General features: G+C 36.5%; 1 protein-coding gene across 9 annotated transcripts; it reads left to right on the top strand.

Moving 5' to 3' along the window:
• The first annotated feature begins 41 nt into the window (after nucleotides 1-41).
• LOC144966022 (polycomb group RING finger protein 1-like) lies at nucleotides 42-16907 on the top strand. 9 transcript variants are annotated; one of them, XM_078902001.1, is made up of 11 exons: nucleotides 42-63; nucleotides 1010-1180; nucleotides 4493-4596; nucleotides 5087-5189; nucleotides 5747-5899; nucleotides 6738-6812; nucleotides 8278-8377; nucleotides 10023-10164; nucleotides 11479-11559; nucleotides 13358-14379; nucleotides 14828-16907. In XM_078902001.1, the coding sequence occupies exons 3-10, from the start codon at nucleotides 4588-4590 to the stop codon at nucleotides 13415-13417; spliced, it is 723 nt and encodes a 240-aa protein (XP_078758127.1). In that variant the 5' UTR covers nucleotides 42-63; nucleotides 1010-1180; nucleotides 4493-4587; the 3' UTR covers nucleotides 13418-14379; nucleotides 14828-16907. The 9 variants fall into 9 exon arrangements, with proteins under 9 accessions (XP_078758127.1, XP_078758130.1, XP_078758129.1 ...); XM_078902004.1 differs by having other exon boundaries at nucleotides 47-63; nucleotides 1010-1071; XM_078902003.1 differs by lacking the exon at nucleotides 42-63 and having other exon boundaries at nucleotides 907-1071.
• The last annotated feature ends 3943 nt before the right edge of the window (nucleotides 16908-20850 follow it).

The raw sequence follows: 20850 nt of genomic DNA, 5'->3' as shown, positions 1-20850 counted from the left end.
TTCATCTTAAAAACTTCTGGCATAAAGATTGCCCAGTCATTACACTTGACACAAAGATATGAAGTGAATAGAAAAGTGCCAGAAGACAATAGAGAATAAATTTTTTTTTTTTTTTTTTTTTTTTTTGGCGGCGGTGGTGGGGTTTGAACCTGCGACCTTATTGGTACGACAACTCCGCCTGGCAGGTGAGAGCGTGGCTCTACCGTGTGAGCTATCCACGAACACAAAATATTCGTTTCAAACTCAAAGTCATTACTAGATCCCTCTCTCACCCACTTCTTGAGATCGCCGATTCGTTCTCCACCATCGCGAAGTAATTTTGACCAGCAGTTAAGCTTAATAGCCAATATTCTCATCACAAACATATAACATAGAAACGATTGAGACATTGAGTATGCTCCGGTGTATGGGGTGAATTTTTAATTCAGAAAAGTGAGTGGAGCAGGCACTTATGTTGGTAACAACAAGATATGAAGTGAATAGAAAAGTGCCAGAAGACAATAGAGAATAAATTTTTTTTTTTTTTTTTTTATTCTCTATTGTCTTCTGGCACTTTTCTATTCACTTCATATCTTGTTGTTACCAACATAAGTGCCTGCTCCACTCACTTTTCTGAATTAAAAATTCACCCCATACACCGGCTCAATCGTTTCTATGTTATATGTTTGTGTTGAGAATATTGGCTATTAAGCTTAACTGCTGGTCAAAATTATTCGCGATGGTGGTGTACGAACGAATCGGCGGTCTCAAGAAGTGGGTGAGAGAGGGATCTAGTAATGACTTTGAGTTTGAAACGAATATTTTGTGTTCGTGGATAGCTCACACGGTAGAGCCACGCTCTCACCTGCCAGGCGGAGTTGTCGTACCAATAAGGTCGCAGGTTCAAACCCCACCACCGCCGCCAAAAAAAAAAAAAAAAAAAAAAAAAAAAAAAAAAAAAAAAAATTTATTCTCTATTGTCTTCTGGCACTTTTCTATTCACTTCATATCTTGTTGTTACCAACATAAGTGCCTGCTCCACTCACTTTTCTGAATTAAAAATACACTTGACACACCACTACTTACTACGAGGTACACATTACACATAACACACTACTACTACCATCAGTCGCCGATGTCCAAACTACACATTATTCAATATCTGATGTCATGAAGAAAAAAAAAGATATGATCTGTAACTGTAAGCCTGCTGGATATCAGTCAAATAATGTTAACTGTTTAAGCCCTAGCGTTTTATATTTGAAACTCTTTGTTTGATATCTTTATTAATAAGGCTTATTATTATAAGCAAGTGAAAGTGATTGGGCTTGGGACCAACCGGAATTGGTAAAGGAGTGAGGTCCCTGCCACCATCTTGCTTTATGTCCTTGTTTTTAAGAGTTTTACGACGCTTGCGACACATTAATGTCATATCAACGCAAGTAAAAAGGAAGAAAATGGGATAGTAAAAAGTTCTAGAATTGCGGGAGGCCTTCCGAAAGCTCCTACACCCCCAGTATTCTTGTTTTTTTTTAATATTCTAATTCTAGTAGAAGGAACTTTTTTTTTAGTCCCCCCCCCCCCTCCCAAACCCCCTACTAGAACATTATAAAAAAGGTTCCCCCCTTCCAAACTCAAACCCCCTACTAGAACAAGAATACTGGGGATGTAGGAGCTTTGGGAAGGCCTCCCAGAATTACAATTAAATAAGGAAAAGGCTATTCGGACCCGAGTCTGAATTGCTTCCCGTGGCAATTCGGACCCGAGTCTGAATTGCTTCCCGTGGCAATTCGGACCCCGATTCTGAATTGCCTCCCATGGCAATTCGGACCCCGAGTCTGAAATGCTTCCCGTGACAATTCGGTCTTCGTAAACACACGCACACACACACACACACAAAACAACAACAACAACAACAATAACAACCATTTCCACAACCCAAGAGCCGGCGGCTTTTTCTCTTTGAACTCGAATCACCATGTTACCCCTGCGTCCAGCGCCTCGGTCGTTTGTGGGTTGTGGAGATGTTAATGGTTACCCCCATCGTCTACTTATGAGAAGTCGCTGGTTACCCCCCAATCCCATTACCAGTTGATCATTAATTTTCTCTCCGTATTCAATCAGTGCTCATTTTATTATCAGGCACCTAGTCCAGTGTTATCTAATAATATTACTATTTGACGGTACTCTGCCCCTACCCCAGTGGCGGGGCTCTATTGCATGGCTTGCTGCCAAGAATCGCCTCTATTTTTATATTTAGAAATAAAACAGCATTTTTTAATTTAAAAAGAATTAAGATAATGCCTTTTGTCAAAGCCCGACCCATACTGCCTTTTAAATAAAACGCTCAATGCCCAAAGTCATATTATTTTCCTTTCCCCCCACTTTTTCGTGGCCGCAAATGGCAAGATATTATATAATGTAGATATGTCATGCATGTATCTTTTGTAACATGCACATGGCAAATCAAATAAATCTTCCAACACAAAGACACTCTTATCTATGCGAGGGCAAATTGATTGTTAACGTTAACAATCGCGACTACAATTATTGTAATCTCCCAAAGACCACGAATATTTAGATTGTTTTTTTTTTAAAGTCGCTTGCAACACATTTAGGTCATATCAGCGCCAGTAAAAAGGGAGAAATTGGATAGTAAAAGTAAAAAGTTCTAGAATTACAATTAAAAAGGACCCAAGAAAAAGTAAGACAAAGGGGAATAATAGACCACCGCTTTTGAAGGTTAGTCATCCTAGGGAGTTCTAAAACGTGTCTTGCTCGCTCACTCGCCCTCCTACCGACTGACAACTAGCACCTTCCCCCCCCACCCTACCACGCTTCACTTTCGACCCAGCTTCCACTTCCGACAATTCCTGTGATTGCGCAGGCGCATTGTGGCAGGAGTCCGAATTGCCACGGGAAGCAATTCAGACTCGGGTCCGAATTGCCACTTCTATTAAATAAAGCACCCAAGCAAAGGTACGACAAAGGGGAATTCGTTCAAATAGATAGGAAACAGATGTAGATTCCAAGAGCACACTGTCAAAGTACTTAGTTTGAGATCACCTAAAAGTCTCATCCAGACGCAAACAAGTCCCAACTAAGACTAAGAGGGATACACTCAAATGTTTACAAATAAAAAATGATATGTAAACAAAACAATCAGTGCATAATAACAGAGAGATGATTTACAAAACTCTACATTTTACCGTTTCCCTCCTAGGCTAGAGTATCCGGCCATGGCCTGGACAAAATCAAGTAATCTCATTCCAAGACAAAGACAGAGAGCATGTTGGAAAACAGATATAGGGGATAGAAGACACAGTAAGTGCCCCTATGCCCACTATGGGAGGCAAGGAACCCCACCCAGTTGCTTTGTTTACACAGAGACCATGGTCAGAAGATTTAAAGTGTTCCAAGGCTACAAATTAACCAACTTTTTCTCTGTTTCCTGAATTCTTTCCATTTATCATTTTCAAACGTGCCATTTCAGTGATCTAAAAATGATGATGATGATGATAATAATAAGAATAATTTTACCTTTAACCTGATACCACTGAGGAGGAAGAAGATTGTCCAAAAAAAAGAAGAAAAGAAGCAATCACTTACCTCTTGAATTTAGGTAATTGTTCAAAAATTAGCATAGAAGCGTTGAAGCGATTCCGAGTGTCATAATCTGACACTTTGTCTCTCTCTCTCTCTCTCTCTCTCTCTCTCTCTCTCTCTCTCTCTCTCTCTCTCTCTCCCTCTCTCTCTCTCTTTCTCTCTCTCTCTCTCTCTCTCTCTCTCTGTCTCTCTCCTCTCTCTCTCTCTCTCTCTCTCTCTCTCTCTCTCTCTCTCTCTCTCTCCTCCCTCCCTCCCTCCCTCCCTCCCTCCCTCTCTCTCTCTCTCTCTCTCTCTCTCTCTCTCTCTCTCTCTCTCTCTCTCTCTCTCTCTCTCTCTCTCTACCCTCATATTCCACCCACTCATTCTCCTCTTTTTGGAGAGATCAAATAAGGTGACAACCTACTCTCCGGTACAGCAAGTTTCTCTTCCATTCCCACCACCATCATCATCACCACCACCACTTCATTTTTTAAATTCCAGAACAGCTATTTATTATTATTTATTAAGAACAGCCAAGGTGGCAACTCAGTCTCTGTGTAAACAAAGCAAGATGGTGGCAGGGACCTCGCTCATTTACCAATGCCCTGTCTAACTATTACTATTGACGTCACAGTCACATCTCAGTCAGAAACCTTAATTCTTCAGTTCCCAGCCTTTTTTCTTGATAAGATAAATAATTTACCAGTCTACAAGATCACGCAGCAAAATTAACAGACATAACTATCGGTCGGTCATATTTAAAGGCCATCAAATTACAATACAGTGGAATTTGTGAAACTTATTGGAACATATGCCTATATGCCATGAGATTAAAATTTCATTTTCTATTTTCCATATGACATATTGACCAATTGTAGCAAATTTGATCTGTTAAATAGTATTTATTCATTTATTGTTCTTCCCATAGACATGAAAGTCAACTTGATGCAGACCAATGACTTTTGAATCTGTCATCCTCTCTCATTTATAGAAATCCAAGACACATTATCTGTTAGCAGCACCATGGATGAGGTATGCCAAGACACTTTTTTTGTCATTCTTATTTGATTTGTGTACATATTATTTACAGTAAATGAATGAGAATAAGACAGGAAATTATAGTGCTCAACTTATGTATCTAAGGGATGTAGCGAAACATGATAGATTAAAATGGTTGCTCAACTTTCATGTCAAGAGATTCTCATAGTCAAAACATAGTAGATTATGATGCTTGTTTGAATTTTATGTCAAAAGGAAAAGATAGCTAAGAAGTGGTAGATTTTATGATAGATTGAACTTTTTTGCCATGACGCTGTGATTTCAAATAAAATAAGATTATCACAATATTTGCAAATGTTCTCTAATGGTAAGAGTGTTTCTTAAATTTTTTTATATTTTTCAACCATGGCGACAATGACATAGAGATAATTCCATATTTCACTCTTAGAGTTAGAGTTGTGATTTCGTCCTGATCGACCTCTAGAAAAGTTCACATTGACTTCTTTTTACACATTTTCTACAGTCACTGAAAATCAAATTGGTGGACATCAACCCCCATGTTGTTTGCTCTTTGTGTTCAGGATATTTTATTGATGCGACAACAATCACAGAATGCCTACATACATGTATGTATCCAGATGATCATGGATTTTTATTTCATGGTTAGATATATGCACTTTGATTCATTATAAATGGAATAAAGCAATGTTTCATAAATTTTCTCAGGAGTAATTGTTTTCCAATCACTTGTATTTTTAGAGAGGTAGAGGATTTCAGAGAGAGAGAGAGAGAGAGAGGGAGGTGGGGGGGGGGGGGGGGGGGGTGGGTGGGTACCCAAGTGTATAACGAAGCATTACAGTTGTTGCTTTTTGAATTGTCTATTAGGAAAATGAAATAGAACAGTGTTTAATGTAAGCCCCAGAACAAAGTTGAATGTAATTACCAGCGTAATCATCAAAAACAAAATAAAACAACATGAAATTGGATGTGACTGTTAGACATCAGAGATGGTTGTTAAGGCCTTAATAAATCTCAGATTCATACATTTTTCAAACCATTGATAAAGTGCAAATCTGAAAAGATCATATCATCGTTTATCATTTTTATTTAATTTTGAACTAAATTTCAAATCTATCATTGATTTTTATTACATTTTTCTGTTATGTTTCATAATCTGTTTCAGTCTGTAAAAGCTGTATTGTCAAATATTTGATGAGCTGCAAGCATTGTCCTCAGTGTCAGCTTAAAGTCCATGAAACACACCCCTTGTTTCTACTTAGGCCTGATCGTACTTTACAAGATGTTGTTTATAAGTTGATTCCTAAATTATTTGAAAGTAAGTTTGCTTTTTGTTTTTTTTAAAGCAGGTTTTCACTTTTCTTGTCATTACCTTGTTAACTTCAGAGTCAGAGATATATGTTTATATTGATAATTTACACTTTCAGAAAAAGGTCACACAGTGGAAACAGCGATTCATTAATAAAGACCAAATTATATCTCTGTAACTGCTGTCAAGGCAGTTATGGTTCGATGTCCAGTTATATTATGAGAATTTATGCATTGAGAAAAATTTGGTCTTATATTTTAAGGGTGAAGACTGTTTCAGATTCAAATTCATTTAATTCAATTATAGAATACGATGGATGGACCAAAATAGGTTGAAATTGTAATTTATTGATAGTTTCGTTTTATTTCTGCTCTTGAATTCTTCAGTGTGCATTCCAGTACCTACTCTTAGCGAATTTATCATTAGAAATGTGGGGGGAAAAAAGAGATGACTTAAGTAGATCAAATAAGAAATTATTTCCAAATATCTTTAATTAGATCAACATCTTCAGGCATTTGCTCTCTTTTTCTAATGAATGAAACATGGGGCAGTGTGGCTCAGCGGTACAGTCTTTGCTTCATACTCAACAGGTATTGAGTTCGATCACCCACCACTGCACTGTGTGGCCTTGAGCAAGTCACCTCATCCTAGCTCAATTTGCGGAGCTGCACTGCAGCTGATGCCTGGGTTATTCCAGTCTTCCATTGGAATAGAACCTAGAGACAAATACAAATTTCCCCTGTGAGATGAATAAAGGGAGTTTTATTTTTATTTATTTATTATTGTTAAAAATCTTTCCTTTAATGATGCAAGATTTTATCAATTAGTTAAAAATTTTGCTTTGCAGATGAAGAACTCCGTCGTGAAGAATTTAATAAATCAAGGGGTGTAGCAAGTCAGAAAAAGGCAGGGGCTAGAAAGGGTGAGCATCCCAAGTAGGGTATTATTACCTTTAAAAATACTATAGCTTTCATATAGCACAATATCTACTTATTGTTCTCAAAGTGCTTTACAAAGGGTCCCCAGCCAAAAACAGCAACACTTAACATGTAAGACGAAACTTGGTGCCTGTAAAACATTTTTACAATTTATTGGGGGGCAACATAGCGCTGTTAGTGGCCAGATACTCGTTTTACAGTGCAGTGAGAAAATGTGAGTAAAGCGCCTTTTTCTTGGACTGGTTGAACCATAAGGCAAGTGTCATACCACCAGACCACATAGCAGCCTCTTTTAATGGACACTACAGTATGTAAATACTCATGTTTTTAAGTTATATGTTGACACTTGTCAAAGTGAGATTGCCCTTGGACTGGAGAACCTTGCATACGCAAGAAAATGCTTTTTGATTTTATATAAACTGAGCTTTTGCAAAAATCATTGTTGACATCATACATTAGTCTGATGGAATTTTTATATTGATATGAACTTTTACATAGCACATTTTCATGAATTCTTCAGGCTTTCTTTATGTGTATCACATTGCTTCATCAATTGCCGCCTGAGCAGGTTACAGCAGTCCCTCAGAGCTGGAGTTTATCCCTAATTCTGTAGCATTACATGAGTAGTATCCATTGCTTGCTACTCTTTGAATAAAATAGCACTTTATCACAAAGTACTTTTTGCTGTATCTAACAAACCCAGCTACCTTAATCACTTAAGGTTAGACAGGAGGCTCAGAAAAAAAAAAATCTTGACGGTTTTTGTTTATGAGGTGAGTGCTCTACCAGCAACATATCATATGGAACAGGATTTCCATTTAATACAGTGCAAGTCACTAGTTGAGCATCCATTTTGTACTATCACTCTTACAAAATTCGTCACTGCATCCAGCCAGATACACCTTAATTGAGTGAAATATCTTATCTAAGGACTCAAAGCTTGGGTCAGAGTTTATGATCACCCATTCAGTTACTAACCATGCTCAACATTTGCATTTCTTTTGTATACATGTGTAGAAACAATGTGCAAGCGTGTATGTTCGTGTATGGCTGTGTCTGTATTTGTAAATGTGTTGATGTTCATACCATGAACCAAACTGAGCATTGTTTACCTCACATGAATTGCCTTTAATTTGGACAATAAAGATTATTATTATTATTAATTCTGTTACAAGACGAGACACTGTCCCTCCGACCGTCAATTCAAAAGTTTATTTGAAAAAGTATGTCTTATGCATGTTAATGTCAGGACACATATTTGATGGGTTGGAGTTTGTTTTTTGGGGTTTTTTTGGTGTTTTTTTTTTATATCTCACTGTTCTAGAGCTGTATGAAAAGGGTGGAAAAGTCCTTCGAATATCTTAAAAATTGATATAAAATGGAATTATTGATAAATCAATTTTAGATATGTTGTAATGTCAATTTTTTATTCATAAACTTGCTTCACAGAAGATCTTTCAGCTCCCAAACTATCTAGTATCATAAATAATCCAGAGGGCCATTTGTACAGAAATGATGAACAGATCTGTTTATGTTTGGAAAGATACAGGTATGTCAACATTCATCAATTCCAAAGCTTTCAGTTGAAAGAATTTTGGTGGAGTGATTTAGGCTTTGGAAGTTCGTGAAATGATATGAATACTGGTACAAGCAGCAGATGTAGTGGATGATTATTTGGAAATTAAAGAAAACATTCTAATATTAAGACCTATTTCAAACTGTTATTTTACTTCGGATAATCTGAGGATTTTATCATTGCAGTCAAAAGATTGGTTGAATGATGTTAAATTTATTTTTTTAAATATAGTCTAATTTTTTTCAAATTTGGAAATTTTGTTTTGTCCTGTTTCATTTGCAAACACACTCAGTGGAGGATTGATAACCCGATTTACAAAGGACAATGAAAATGAAAATTTGTCATATTTTTAAACACGACCCCCCTCCTTATTTACTTATATCATACAGACAAAAAAAAAGAAAGTCCATGACTTTGGTGCAATGACAATGTGGGCATTCTGTCGATAAGCATAGTTAGAATATATGTGTTGTACTGTTTAATAAGTTACAGTGCTGATGGTTTTCCTCGGATTCGCGGAAATCCGCGATTTTTGTGTCAGAGGAGGAATTTCCTCCTTTAAAAAATGACACTTTCCTCAATCAAATTTTCTGGCTTTGAGAGATTTGATATGTGGTGGAACAAACTGGTGCAGCTTCCCCACTATCCAGAAGATAACTAGAGTAGTTTATCATCTCAATAGCTCTAAAAGTAAAAGTGGGGGGTTAGTGAAGTAAACATGTGGTGTAAATAAAACCATTCATAATTTTCCTCCTTTTTCCCTTTTTGTCACCATCAGCACTGAAGTTACTTCTTTCTACCATGCAGTTTACAATATTACCAGTATCTGCATGCATATTGAAGTAAATGGTGAAACAAACAGAATTTGTTACTGGTACTCTAAATAGAATTGACATTTAATTGACAAGTCCGACTTAATCACTTTGTCACACGTGTACGCATTTTCAGAATCTGATGGCTTAACTTCCAGCTTTCATTTGTGATTCAATATAGAAAATCATTCTAAAAACTATGGCTACTTTCAATACCATACTGCCGTTTTGTGACAGGATTGAGCAGCACCCTGATGTTCTACATCTTTTAGGGCACTTGGGATCTTAGTATGCATATTCGTGATCCCATTCTCTGTAACTGCCTTGTGTCCCTTTATCTTTGACCAAGAGTATGATCAATTCTCACCAGGATTGAAGACCTTCTCATTCCAAAATAGGGTCAATTATCTTCAGGTCATTCCTTCTTGTATGCCAGGGAGTTACAAAATGGCCGACATGATATTGTTATATTAAGTGCAATCACACAAGACTCTCTGCTACCCATGGTGGTGGAAGCAAAGAGAGGTGGTTACACATGAAGCAGGTGGAGAAGACAGCCCAAGGAAGTGTCAAATGGCAAAGCATCATTGATGGCCTATGCTCCGACTTGGGTTAAGTCAAAGTCAAGTCACAATATTATTGAATAACTGAATCTTATATAGCTATTATTGGTGAATGAATGTCATTTAAAATATTGACCAAGTAGAAATGAATGTAGTGAAAACAATATCGCTCTTGACATGTCCCAAATATTTTGAAAAGGCAGGAATAAAAATTTATGTTTTTCCATTTCATTATTCCTGAAGATCGCAACGCATTATACACAGAGGGAAAGTTGTATCACTACAACCCTTGGACAAGAAATTCCTCCGTTGCTCTATTCGTGTTTTGGTCTCCCATCTGAAGGCAATGGTTTATAAAAAATTGGGTGTGGCATCGGAAGTACAGGTAGTTTAGCTGAGTATATTATGTCTTTTCTTTTTTTTTTCTTAATTTACTTTCTCTCATTGCCCAGGCCAAAGATGACCTTGCAAACGTAAAATTAATAGTGAGAAAAAGGATTTTGAAAATTAGTACAAAGATATATACTGTCACATCTCTCCAATTTGAACATCTCCATTCTAATTAATTCAGCTTGTAGTCTCCATTGGAACAACCTATTGAGACTACACATAGTGGCTATGTTTTTATATATATTACAAAGCATCCTTTTATTTATTATCATTATTATTATTATCATCATGATGTGTATAATCTGAATTTCCAATAATAGAAAGTCCTTCCCATCTCTCTCTCTCTCTCTCACACACACACACACTCTCTCCCCTTTACTTCATCTTTGTCAGGTCTCGTTAGGTCCTGATAATAAAAATTAAAAAAAGAATCGCTTCATTGCTTTATAAACTTACATAAAATGTTTTAGCCATAATTTTTTTACCTTTAAAAATTTTTTTAATGCTTTTAAAATTTATGAGATGTGAACGATAAAATTTACCTGTATCCCTTGTCATTGTCATTGACTACCATCGTCACATTTGTGGTCATGGGTCAATGGCCACAATGCTAGGTTCGCAATATGATGGCTTTGTTTGTTCAAGACTGTCATCACCAAATGGTTTGTTTGTTCAATGAAACGAATGGGTTGACAATGCATTCTTAATCCACTGCTTACTTATGCATCCATTATGAGTTGCATATTCGTTAATTGATTTATGCAGTTAGATTTGTCTGTAATAATTTGAAATCGTAGTTGTCAGAGATAGTTTATTATGTATAATTTGAAATCATAGTACGTAATGGAGAAGCTTTAAAATATATCGGAATTATCTTCCACTCACAGAATTGACACATCATTGAAATTAAAGAATAACAAATGATGATGGGAATGAGATTTTATTCCTTAAAATTCTTTTATAATATTACTTGAAGTAACGACACGGAGGTTGGAATAGTTCAATTGGGAGAGCATTTGCTTCTCTTGCAAAGGGACCACTGAGATCAATCGTAGGTGCAGTCAATAGCTTTTATTTGGCCCCCCTCCCACTGTCTACTCAGATAGCTAGTCTGTTAAACCCAGCATAAAGTACTTTGTGATATACTGGCATCCTATCCAAAGGTAGCAAGAAATTGCTATTGTCCACTTAATTCTATAAAAACTCTAGGGCCATAGGCCTAATGGCGGCAACATGTAATTTTCTGTCAATATACAAGAGCATTTTAATTTTTACTCATTTATGCGCATCATTAATCATCTTCACACAGGTCGAGGTCCTATGTGACAGAGAAGTATTACCAGATGAGGTTTCAATGAAGCAGATCTTCTTAATGAATTGGTTTGGGAAGGTAAGCTTATTTTTATACAATTATTCATCAATGACAAATTTGAATATTTTCACATCCCATTTAATTGATCTATCCAAAAATATAACTTGTGGTGGACTCTTTTTACAGCTTCATACAGTTTAGTAAAAACCCTGATAAGCGACATCAATATATTCAGCATAATCAGAAATTGAAATTCGCACTTAATATAAAAATTCTAGGGTTTGTTTTTGATCAATGTGATTCTTTACTCAGTCTTTATGTCTAATAATAATACAGCTGTGCTCATGCTGGTTCCAAGCCTGGATAAAGTACAGAGGAAAAATGGCATTCGAGCATTCTCATATCGTTTTCTCTATATTTTATTGGTTCCGTCCCGATGTGAGATGGAAAAAAAAAATAATGCGAAATAATTATTTTTCTTCGAAATATATATTCTTCTTCAAAAGCTCTCGCACCACCTCCTCCTCCTCTTCTTCTTCTTCTTCTTCTTTAAGAATTAATCCAAATAAACTAAAGAATCAGCGTAAACAGTTAACACAAACAGGAGCGAAGATACACGTCCTTCAAAAGGGTAGGAATTGTTCTCTTTCATTTTACAACTAACTCAGACCTGGGCCCTCAAATAATTGGGATTTTTTTTTTTTTGGTACCATAAAATAAGGACCTCGTTATAAATAAGTAGGGGAAAGTGACATGATTTGATGTGTCATGTCTGTGTTGTGTCCATATTTTTGTCCTGTTGTGTCTATTTTCACGTGTTCAAAAAGTTCCGACAATTTTTTCACCAACCATTTACAGGCCTGTGGTTAAGTTTTTATTAAACTGACTTTTTCCTTTTTTAGATATTTTAACTTTAAAGTTCCTTCTTTGGTATACGATTCACCTCAACATACTATGGTTATAAGGTAATGGGTTACAAATACAACTGAAAATCAAGAATAAATTGTTAAAGTGCTCTCAGTTCAGTAATTATTCATCTTTTTGTTTGGATAATGTAGAAAACCTCCTAACAGTTTATATTAAAAAGAGTAAAGCATTGATTTTTTATTATGTGAAATTGACTAAGATCGCGACCTCTACAGCAGAGAGAGAGAGAGAGAGTTGATTCCAGAATTGTACTACAGATTTAGAAAAAGGAGTGAAGATGGACGTATCTTGTGAATAGGACTTTATCTCATCACTCTCGAGTCTTTAGTTCAGGTGGATTTTGATGGTTTATATATGTGTATTGGAAAGACATTGTTTAATGACTTGAATAGTGTTGTGAAGTGACTTAACTCTTCTTATTTCTTTTTAGTAATTGTTCCATGCCAATATTTGTCACTGTAGCCTATTATGTTATTATTATTTCTAACGCACTGGGCATTTTTGCAGACTTAGATCTATATTGTTTTTCTGTTCACCTATCTTATTTAAAGAATAATTCATAACTGTTTTCCCTTATTTAAAAAAAAAAATGGGCCTTCATATGTTTTTAGTGATATTGTAAATATATTCCCTCAAGGTGACATTTGATTCTGATATAAAAAATCATAAACATATTATGATATAACACAGCTAATGAGACCAGCAGGTTTTTCCATGTTATAGCAGGATCTGTTATTGTTATTCCTGTCCAAAATTATGGGTGACAACCTAATTTTGATTTAAGCCTTCAATTATGATATGGTAATGTTACCGCCCCTGATGACCTAACATTAAAACTGGATTAGGAATCATGATTCATCATTTATTAAAGGTTAATATATTGTTATACTAGCAGTTATGCATCAATGGTGATGACTTCTCTTTTTCTTTATCTTTTGATCTTGTTTAGGAAACTCCAATGGTACTGTACTACAGATTTAGAGAGACTCCAGAAAACAGTGTGACTTGATATGTGATTGTTCAGCATCATAATAAAAGAATTGTATTCATTATGTTAAAAATTACTGTGTTCTATTTACTTAAATGTTGCAGATAACATTTAAAGGACATTTTAATTTTTATAATTAAAATAGTATCTAATTGAGATATTAATACATAGGACAATTTAAAAAAAATTAATCCTCAACAAGCCTGTATAAAGCAACCATCTGTCTTAACAGGAGACTCCACTACATTACAGTAGGTACCGCAAAGTCACGCAATGAATCGGTTGAAAATCTATCGTAAGCCCGTCGAAGTGTAGTAAGTTGGGCTTTTTCAACAAATCGTTGTTATAAAGATATTAATAAAAGAAAAAGAAAATTTATATCTGTATAAACTTCAAAGTTCACTCTTTAATAATTTGTAAATGTTGTTTTGTTACGCTGTATTGTTTTTCGGCAATTACTAGAACGAACAGCTTAATTTTCTAACTTTTTCGTTACGATATCGGCGGGTGAACCACGCACCGGATTGCAGTGGTTGTAAACAAACGGGTCGCGCTTTAGCTGTGTGTGTCGTAGAGACTTACGGTTTTCACCACTGAAAAGAGCGGGAATTAAGCTTTACAAACATGTAACACAAGCTAAGGTTTATATCCGCGAAGCCGTCGAAATATCGTTGTGAAAGCGAAAGCTCTAATTTTTCACCCGACGCCGAATATAAGCCTTGGCTTGTGTTACACTATCAGAAAGACAAATTTTTCATCAACAAAAACATATTTATTAAAAGTTAAAAGCAAAATCACAGCGACAGCGATTTGAACGCAACGACACCCTATATTATACCGTTCTCCTGACTTCTGAACTATGGCTGCCATTCCAATCGTTGAACTCGATGCAGATCTACCGGCTGGTCGTGACCTGCGGTCCGACTCAACGGACTGTGAAAAAAAGACTCTCAAAAAGGATACTGACCCAATGTCTGTGCTAAGTAAGTGTTTTTGTTAATAAAATTAAATGCAGTTTAATTACCAAGATTAATTATATCAAATATTACGTTCCATTTTGCTTTTTTGCCAGTGGGAGTAAACACAGCTATGGAACAGCCTAACTTTGTTGTCCTCGATTCGCTACTTTACGCTGTTCTCGATAGGTTATTAGGCCTTGGTTGACCTAACCAACTTTTTTTTATTAGAGTAAGGTATCGTTTTAAAACTGAAAAATGACAATCTTTCTTATTTTATCACCTTAGTAACTTTATTATCCTTTCAACCGGGTATGCCTAGTCAAGTCAACGAAATCGACAGGCGACTTCCGGTTTGTTGTCAACGAATTGTTTTGCTTCGATACAGATGGGATTCTTTCAATTTATTTATAAACATTTCATACCATAAGTCACCTTGAATATTTTTTCATAGGTATTTTGCTTCTTATTACAGGAGATACTGGATATGATGCTCTAGCGGTCACATACTACACAGGGACAAAAACATACCAGCTAACCAAGCCATGTCGGGATACTTCCAAAAACACGGGAACCTTTTCAGAGGAAGACCGATCACAACACTCCCTGTGATCCTAAACAAAAACCTCACAACACTTGGACAAAGCATTAGTCTCATAACGGCAGGGGACCTTGAAAATCTGAGAACCCTAGCAGAGGACCGGCAATATTGGAGACACCTCACACAGGAAATACTGGAAACAGCCAAGGCGACCCGATCTTTCGGTCGAGACGCGAAAGGCATCTAAGTCAAGTCAAGTCATTATATGAGCTTTATTTGTAATTGAGCTTGGTATTTGATATCAGAGCATCGTATTGTATATGCAAGCAAAGTTTCATTCCGTTCCATGAACTGAGAAGATTTTTACGCTGTGTTATTAGATGCTCGTGATTCATCTGTGGCGTGTTCGCGTTAATTTTACTTTTACCCTCAAAATGTAAAATTTTATCCCAATATGTGTTTTTATGTACTTGTAAGCATCAGATTTGAATTCAGTGCATGAAAATACATAGACATAGCAAGTTTCAAGGTATTCTGAGCATTGGTTTCAAAGTTATGGTCAATTATTCGATATTTGTCGTATTTTTGTGGACATTCTGCGAAATGGAGCTTTTCGCCAACTTCGCCACTGCATTTCAATACTTTTTTATTAAACAATCACAGTAAAAAAAAATAAGATCAAATTTCAGTACACATTGAACAAGTCCGAGAAGTTTCACCAGTTTACGAGTGAATTTCATTGCACAGTAGCATTGCGAACTTCCAGTATTTGATAGGAGATGCTGATTTCTCGTAAAAAATGACTAAGTCCGAACTAATTTCTCTCGAATTGACATGGGTATAAAATTTTTACCTTTCACTGTATACCTTTGAAATTATGTATATGGATAGAAAAAGTTGTATAGAATAAGAATATGTTTACAGTTATTAGTTCATTCCCATATATTTTTTGCAATCTTGTTGTGAACATTGTCTTTTATGCTGTTTGAAAATTGTCGCTTATTGTTGGAGTCCAAAAATAAATTTAAAAATTCATAACTTTTAAAATTTTTGTCCGATTTTGATGATTTAAAGACTGAAGTTCTAGTTTTGCTGTATTCTATCTGACTGTGTAACGCAAAAAGAGCTATACTGCATTTGAAAAATCACTTTGTGGTACCTAATTACAGCATGAAAATCTCGAACACTATCGAAAGCGAACATGGAAATCTCGAACAAACTGGACATTCACTTTCGCATTCGTTAATAAATTCTTTTGCCTATGCCTCTATTGAACAGAACCGAAAGCTGCCATCACTCTCCATTGACGTTACCTGTGTTATTTACTGTGTGTTCACGTGCGTGTGTGTGTGTGTGTGTGTGAGTAGAGGGAGGGGATGTATGAAGTATGTTTGACCAGTGTCTTATGCATGCAATGCTTCATTCTATCTAATGTGTACCAGTACCATTGGGAGACTAGTGAGGCAGTGATGGCATGAGACTGTTACTGTTATGTATTAAAATGAAAAAAGTGATTAGAGGTGGGGATGGTAGGGTGAGAAGAGAGGTGCCGAGGAGGCAAGTGAGCAGTGGTAATGATTTGTAGTGTTAAGTGTGTAATCATCACTACGATGTGTTGGCTGTCTTTTTATTATAGTACACTGAAAGGGGAATATTATACGATCACTATCTGGTATTGAATGAAACAAGATGCACTAAAGGCTTCACTTCAAGTTCATTATTATGAGATCTTACCATCTGAGTCTGAGATGTGGTTGTGGTTACCATTGACAACATGCTCTTTTTAATGTTAAAGATTTGTGTTCAAGATTTTAAATTAGATTCATCAGATAGATCTTATAATTTAAACCAAATGATAAATCCTTTGCAGTGATTAAAATTTAAAGATGACCTATTTTTTACCTTTTAAGTAATATGGTACTAAATGATATAATACATTCACTGTGAAAATATAAATTTACACAATTATTTATTGACTGTACATAATTCTAATAAAGTCAATTATATAAAATGACCAAATGTTTTGAATGTTTTTTATTTATACATAAAGTCCAAGGCATTTATTGACATCATCTGGACCGAGATAAAATGTCTATATAGGAGTCATGTCGATATATACAGTAGAACTCGGAAATAGCGAGTTCGACGGGTCCACTCCTGATTACTCGCTATTTCCGAGTTCTCGCTATTCCCGAGTTGCCAGGAAAGGTTATAATATTGCTGGTTATTCCCCTCAGTGTGTAATTCGAGTAAAAGCCGTCGCCCCTATTTCAATTTCTTCACAGAAGTGGCAGAATGCTTGTTTTTTTGTTTTTATTTTCAAGTAAAATCATGACTAGAAAAAAAAACAAGGACATAGAAGTGTGTGTGCGTGTGCGCGCGAGTGTTTGTATGCACTCGGCATGTTTGATGAGGTAAGCAAGCGCATCACTCAATCACTGACCCATTGAAATAATGGTTCCACACTCCCCTCTCTCGTTGATCGTGTCGTTCGTTAACGATGCTACTCGCTGACCGAAGCTGCGAAGTGAGGCATGTTGACATGTGCTTACCTCGCGCGTCGCGTGGCACCACATTAGGTGAATAATTGATCCCCACCCCCAATACACACACACGCACACAAACCCAACCCCCACCCAAATTTGTTTCGCCTATTATGTACTACTACAGACTAGGCTACTATGTAATGTAATATTACTCGTAACGAAAAATAAGAAAAGAAAAGAGGCTAGGCTAAAAATATTTAAATTGCCATTGTCTCTTGTTTTGCTTTACTTCGTTCGCAGTCCTAGGCTGGGGCAGGAAATGCTCGTTATTTCCGAGTTGACCTCTTTTTCATACTCGCTACTTTCATGCTAATTTTATTGACTCAAATAAGGGAAAAAAACGGGGATTTAGATTTTACTCGCTATTTCCGAGTTCTCGCTATTTCCGAGTACGTTACTTTCATGTTCTACTGTATCAGTCTTTCCAAAAAATGAAAGGGAAAAGAATTGGAAGATAACAAGTGAAGTCAATTTGTATGATTTGGTGACCCTTTAAAGGGCTGATTTTGACATTTATGATGCCTCATTTTATTTGACTTAAAAGTCAGTTATTGTGGTCTGTTTCTTATGGCCATGAATCATTTTACTTATCCTGTCTTAAGCACTGGCAATGACGAGAAGCAGTCTTAAAACAATGTGCAAAGCAGTGAGGTTCTTGATCGCTGCTATAGCGGCACGGTCGGAAAATTGATCCCTATGATGCAGTATCATCCTCATCTAACTCCACATCGGGTGTTCTTGTCACAATGTCAACAATGGCATCGACTGAGATATAACTAGTGTCATGGATTATCAAGACTGAATATCAATAATAGTGGCACTGACCTTGCTGATAATTTCTTTAGACCTGAGAAGCAGAGGATCAGTTTATATTCTCTTGTCTTCTGGCACTTTCCTACTCACTTCATTTCCTGTTATTAAAGACAGTAAGTGCCTCCCTACCCACTATGGGAGGTCAAAATCACTACCCACTCAAGAGGACAACAAAGCCATGCCTACCCCCCACCCCTGTACCATTTCAATGAGCTGCCGAGCTGGCTTATTGTTATCACTATATGTACTTACAAGATTATAATTATAACCCTTGTATAATACAGTTGACTCCGCTTAATCGCACACCCTCGGGAGTTCAGGTTATGTGTCGATTAAGCTGTTTGTTTTTAAGGGTTTTACGGTGCTTGCAACACATTTAGGTTATATCAGCGCCAGTAAAAAGGAAGAAAATGGGATAGTAAAAAGTTCTAGAATTACAATTAAAGCACCCAAGAGAAAGTAAGACAAAGGGGAACTGGGAACAAATAGGGATTAGATGTAGATTCCAAGAGCATACCACCAATGTGCTTAGTTTGAGATCACCTATAAGTCTCATCCGGACAAAAGCACAAAATCCAACAAAGAGGAATACACTCAAATGCTTACATTATACATTAAAAATAAATATAATAATACATAACAGAGAGATGATTTACAAGGGAAAAAATATCATCTCCCAAAACAATAACTATGCATTTGACTGTTTCCCTCCCAGCAGGGACTCAGACCAGGTCCAGGGCAAAACCAAGTAATCTCATTCCAAGAAAAAGACAGAAAGCATGTTGGAAAACAGATATAAGGGGATAGAAGACACAGTATGTACCCCTCTGCCCACTATGGGAGGTCAGGAACCCCACCCAGGTCGATTAAGTGGAGAAGCTAAAAATGGCATTAAATTAAAGCACCAACTTTCATTTGCCATTCATGTAAGACCTTCCCCTCTGAATTTTCTACAGGTTTGGGACTGCCATGTTCAAATTAGACTCTTTAGGATATTTTTTTGTTTATTTTTATTTTGGTTTGTTGTTTTTTGTTTTTTAAATTTCTTATTCATGTGATTCGTTCTGTTGCCTTTTTTCCACCACTGAGCTCATCTTGCTTAAAGAAAAGGCCTTTATCTTGGAATCGACGTAGTAAAGCCCTGTCTCGTCTACGTTGTAAATGTCATTAGAGTCATACTGCTGAAGAAGTTGTTTCAAAACTTCATTGGCTGGCAAAAGCGACATCAGCCCGTGTTTTTCGCCATGATCTTTTTAAAATACAATATCCTGTCGACCTTTCCATCTCGAAAGCCAGCATTATGATGATGAGAAAGACGTGCCTTGACTTGATGCCAGTTCAGTTGCCTTTTGAGTGTATCAATGTGGACAGGGACTGTATAGATCAATCAAAAGTAGAGGAAAACAATGCACAGAGAATTACAATCAATTGGTCAGACAATGTAAAGAAACACACGGCATTGGGTGGATTAAGATCACGTTTCACACCTTGTAATGCAGACAGTGAGTGTTGAGTCAATTATCCCAACAAGCATGGCGTCTGGCCTAGTCGGGGGCAGAGGAACAGTGGAATTGTGCTGACATGAAAGCTTTTTTCATGCGTGATACAATATTAATGCACGGGAATGGTCCATTGAGAAACACATTTGCATTACCGTTTTGTGTATTTTTAGATATTTTTCTCCAATCAAGATAAAATCAAGGTGTAGCGAAAAAGCGGAGAACGTGTGCGATTATATAGAAAATTCAGTTTTTCATGAATGTGTAGCTTTAAAGCGGAGTGTGCGATTAAGCAGAGTGAACTGTAATGTCAAAAATTACAACTTGGATTCATCAAACCTCGATGCAGGCTGACCTCCAGTCTCACAGACTTCGTTGTAATTGTACCAGTATTATCTTTCTGAAATAAAATGTCATTTAGCTCGGCAGATGGATTTAAAATTGTAATTGTCTGTGACAGTCATGGATCACACTGATATTTGACTGCCTCTCTCAAAGAAAAGGATTTCAGCCAGGGTATAGGCAAAAGCGAGTTTTCTCATTTTAGCTTCAGGAAAATGCAGAAAGACACTAGAAAAAGAGGAATAGATAAAGGAGAGAAGAGGACTCCAGAAACCCATCAAACCTCTACATATGTTTTTATGTTCAACTTAGCGCTTGCAACATTTTTAGGCCTCTGGTTGAGTCTCGCATGGGCAGCATTCACTCACTACTCTGCAACATTCACTCGCTTCACTCTGCAAATGAGTACCATCAACTGGGGCTACTTAGGCCACCCGAGGTAACTTAGGCCACTTACTGAAAACAAGATTGCTTATTTTTAACGATAAATTACATGTAGCTTTTATCTTTTAAATAATTTGAACCCAAAAGATCTAATAAGCACTCACACAGATAAGCATACACTTTCATAATTAAATTGTGTGTAAATTTGTTCTTTTCATACAGTGCAGACTACCTAAAGCGACAACCTCTCTGGTGCCCAAGTCCCAAATTTTCCCCTTTATATCATTAGTAATAAAAAACTCTGTAGCTGACAAAGACGAAGAAGGACATTGCTACCAGTACAATGTAAGATTTCTCCATAAAGCTTGTCTAC

This window comes from Berghia stephanieae, chromosome 2 (assembly GCF_034508935.2).
Source record: "Berghia stephanieae isolate SIO BIC M18660-M18661 chromosome 2, UCSD_Bste_1.3, whole genome shotgun sequence".
NCBI lineage: Eukaryota > Metazoa > Mollusca > Gastropoda > Nudibranchia > Aeolidiidae > Berghia > Berghia stephanieae.
This window is presented reverse-complemented; position numbering and strand designations above follow the sequence as displayed.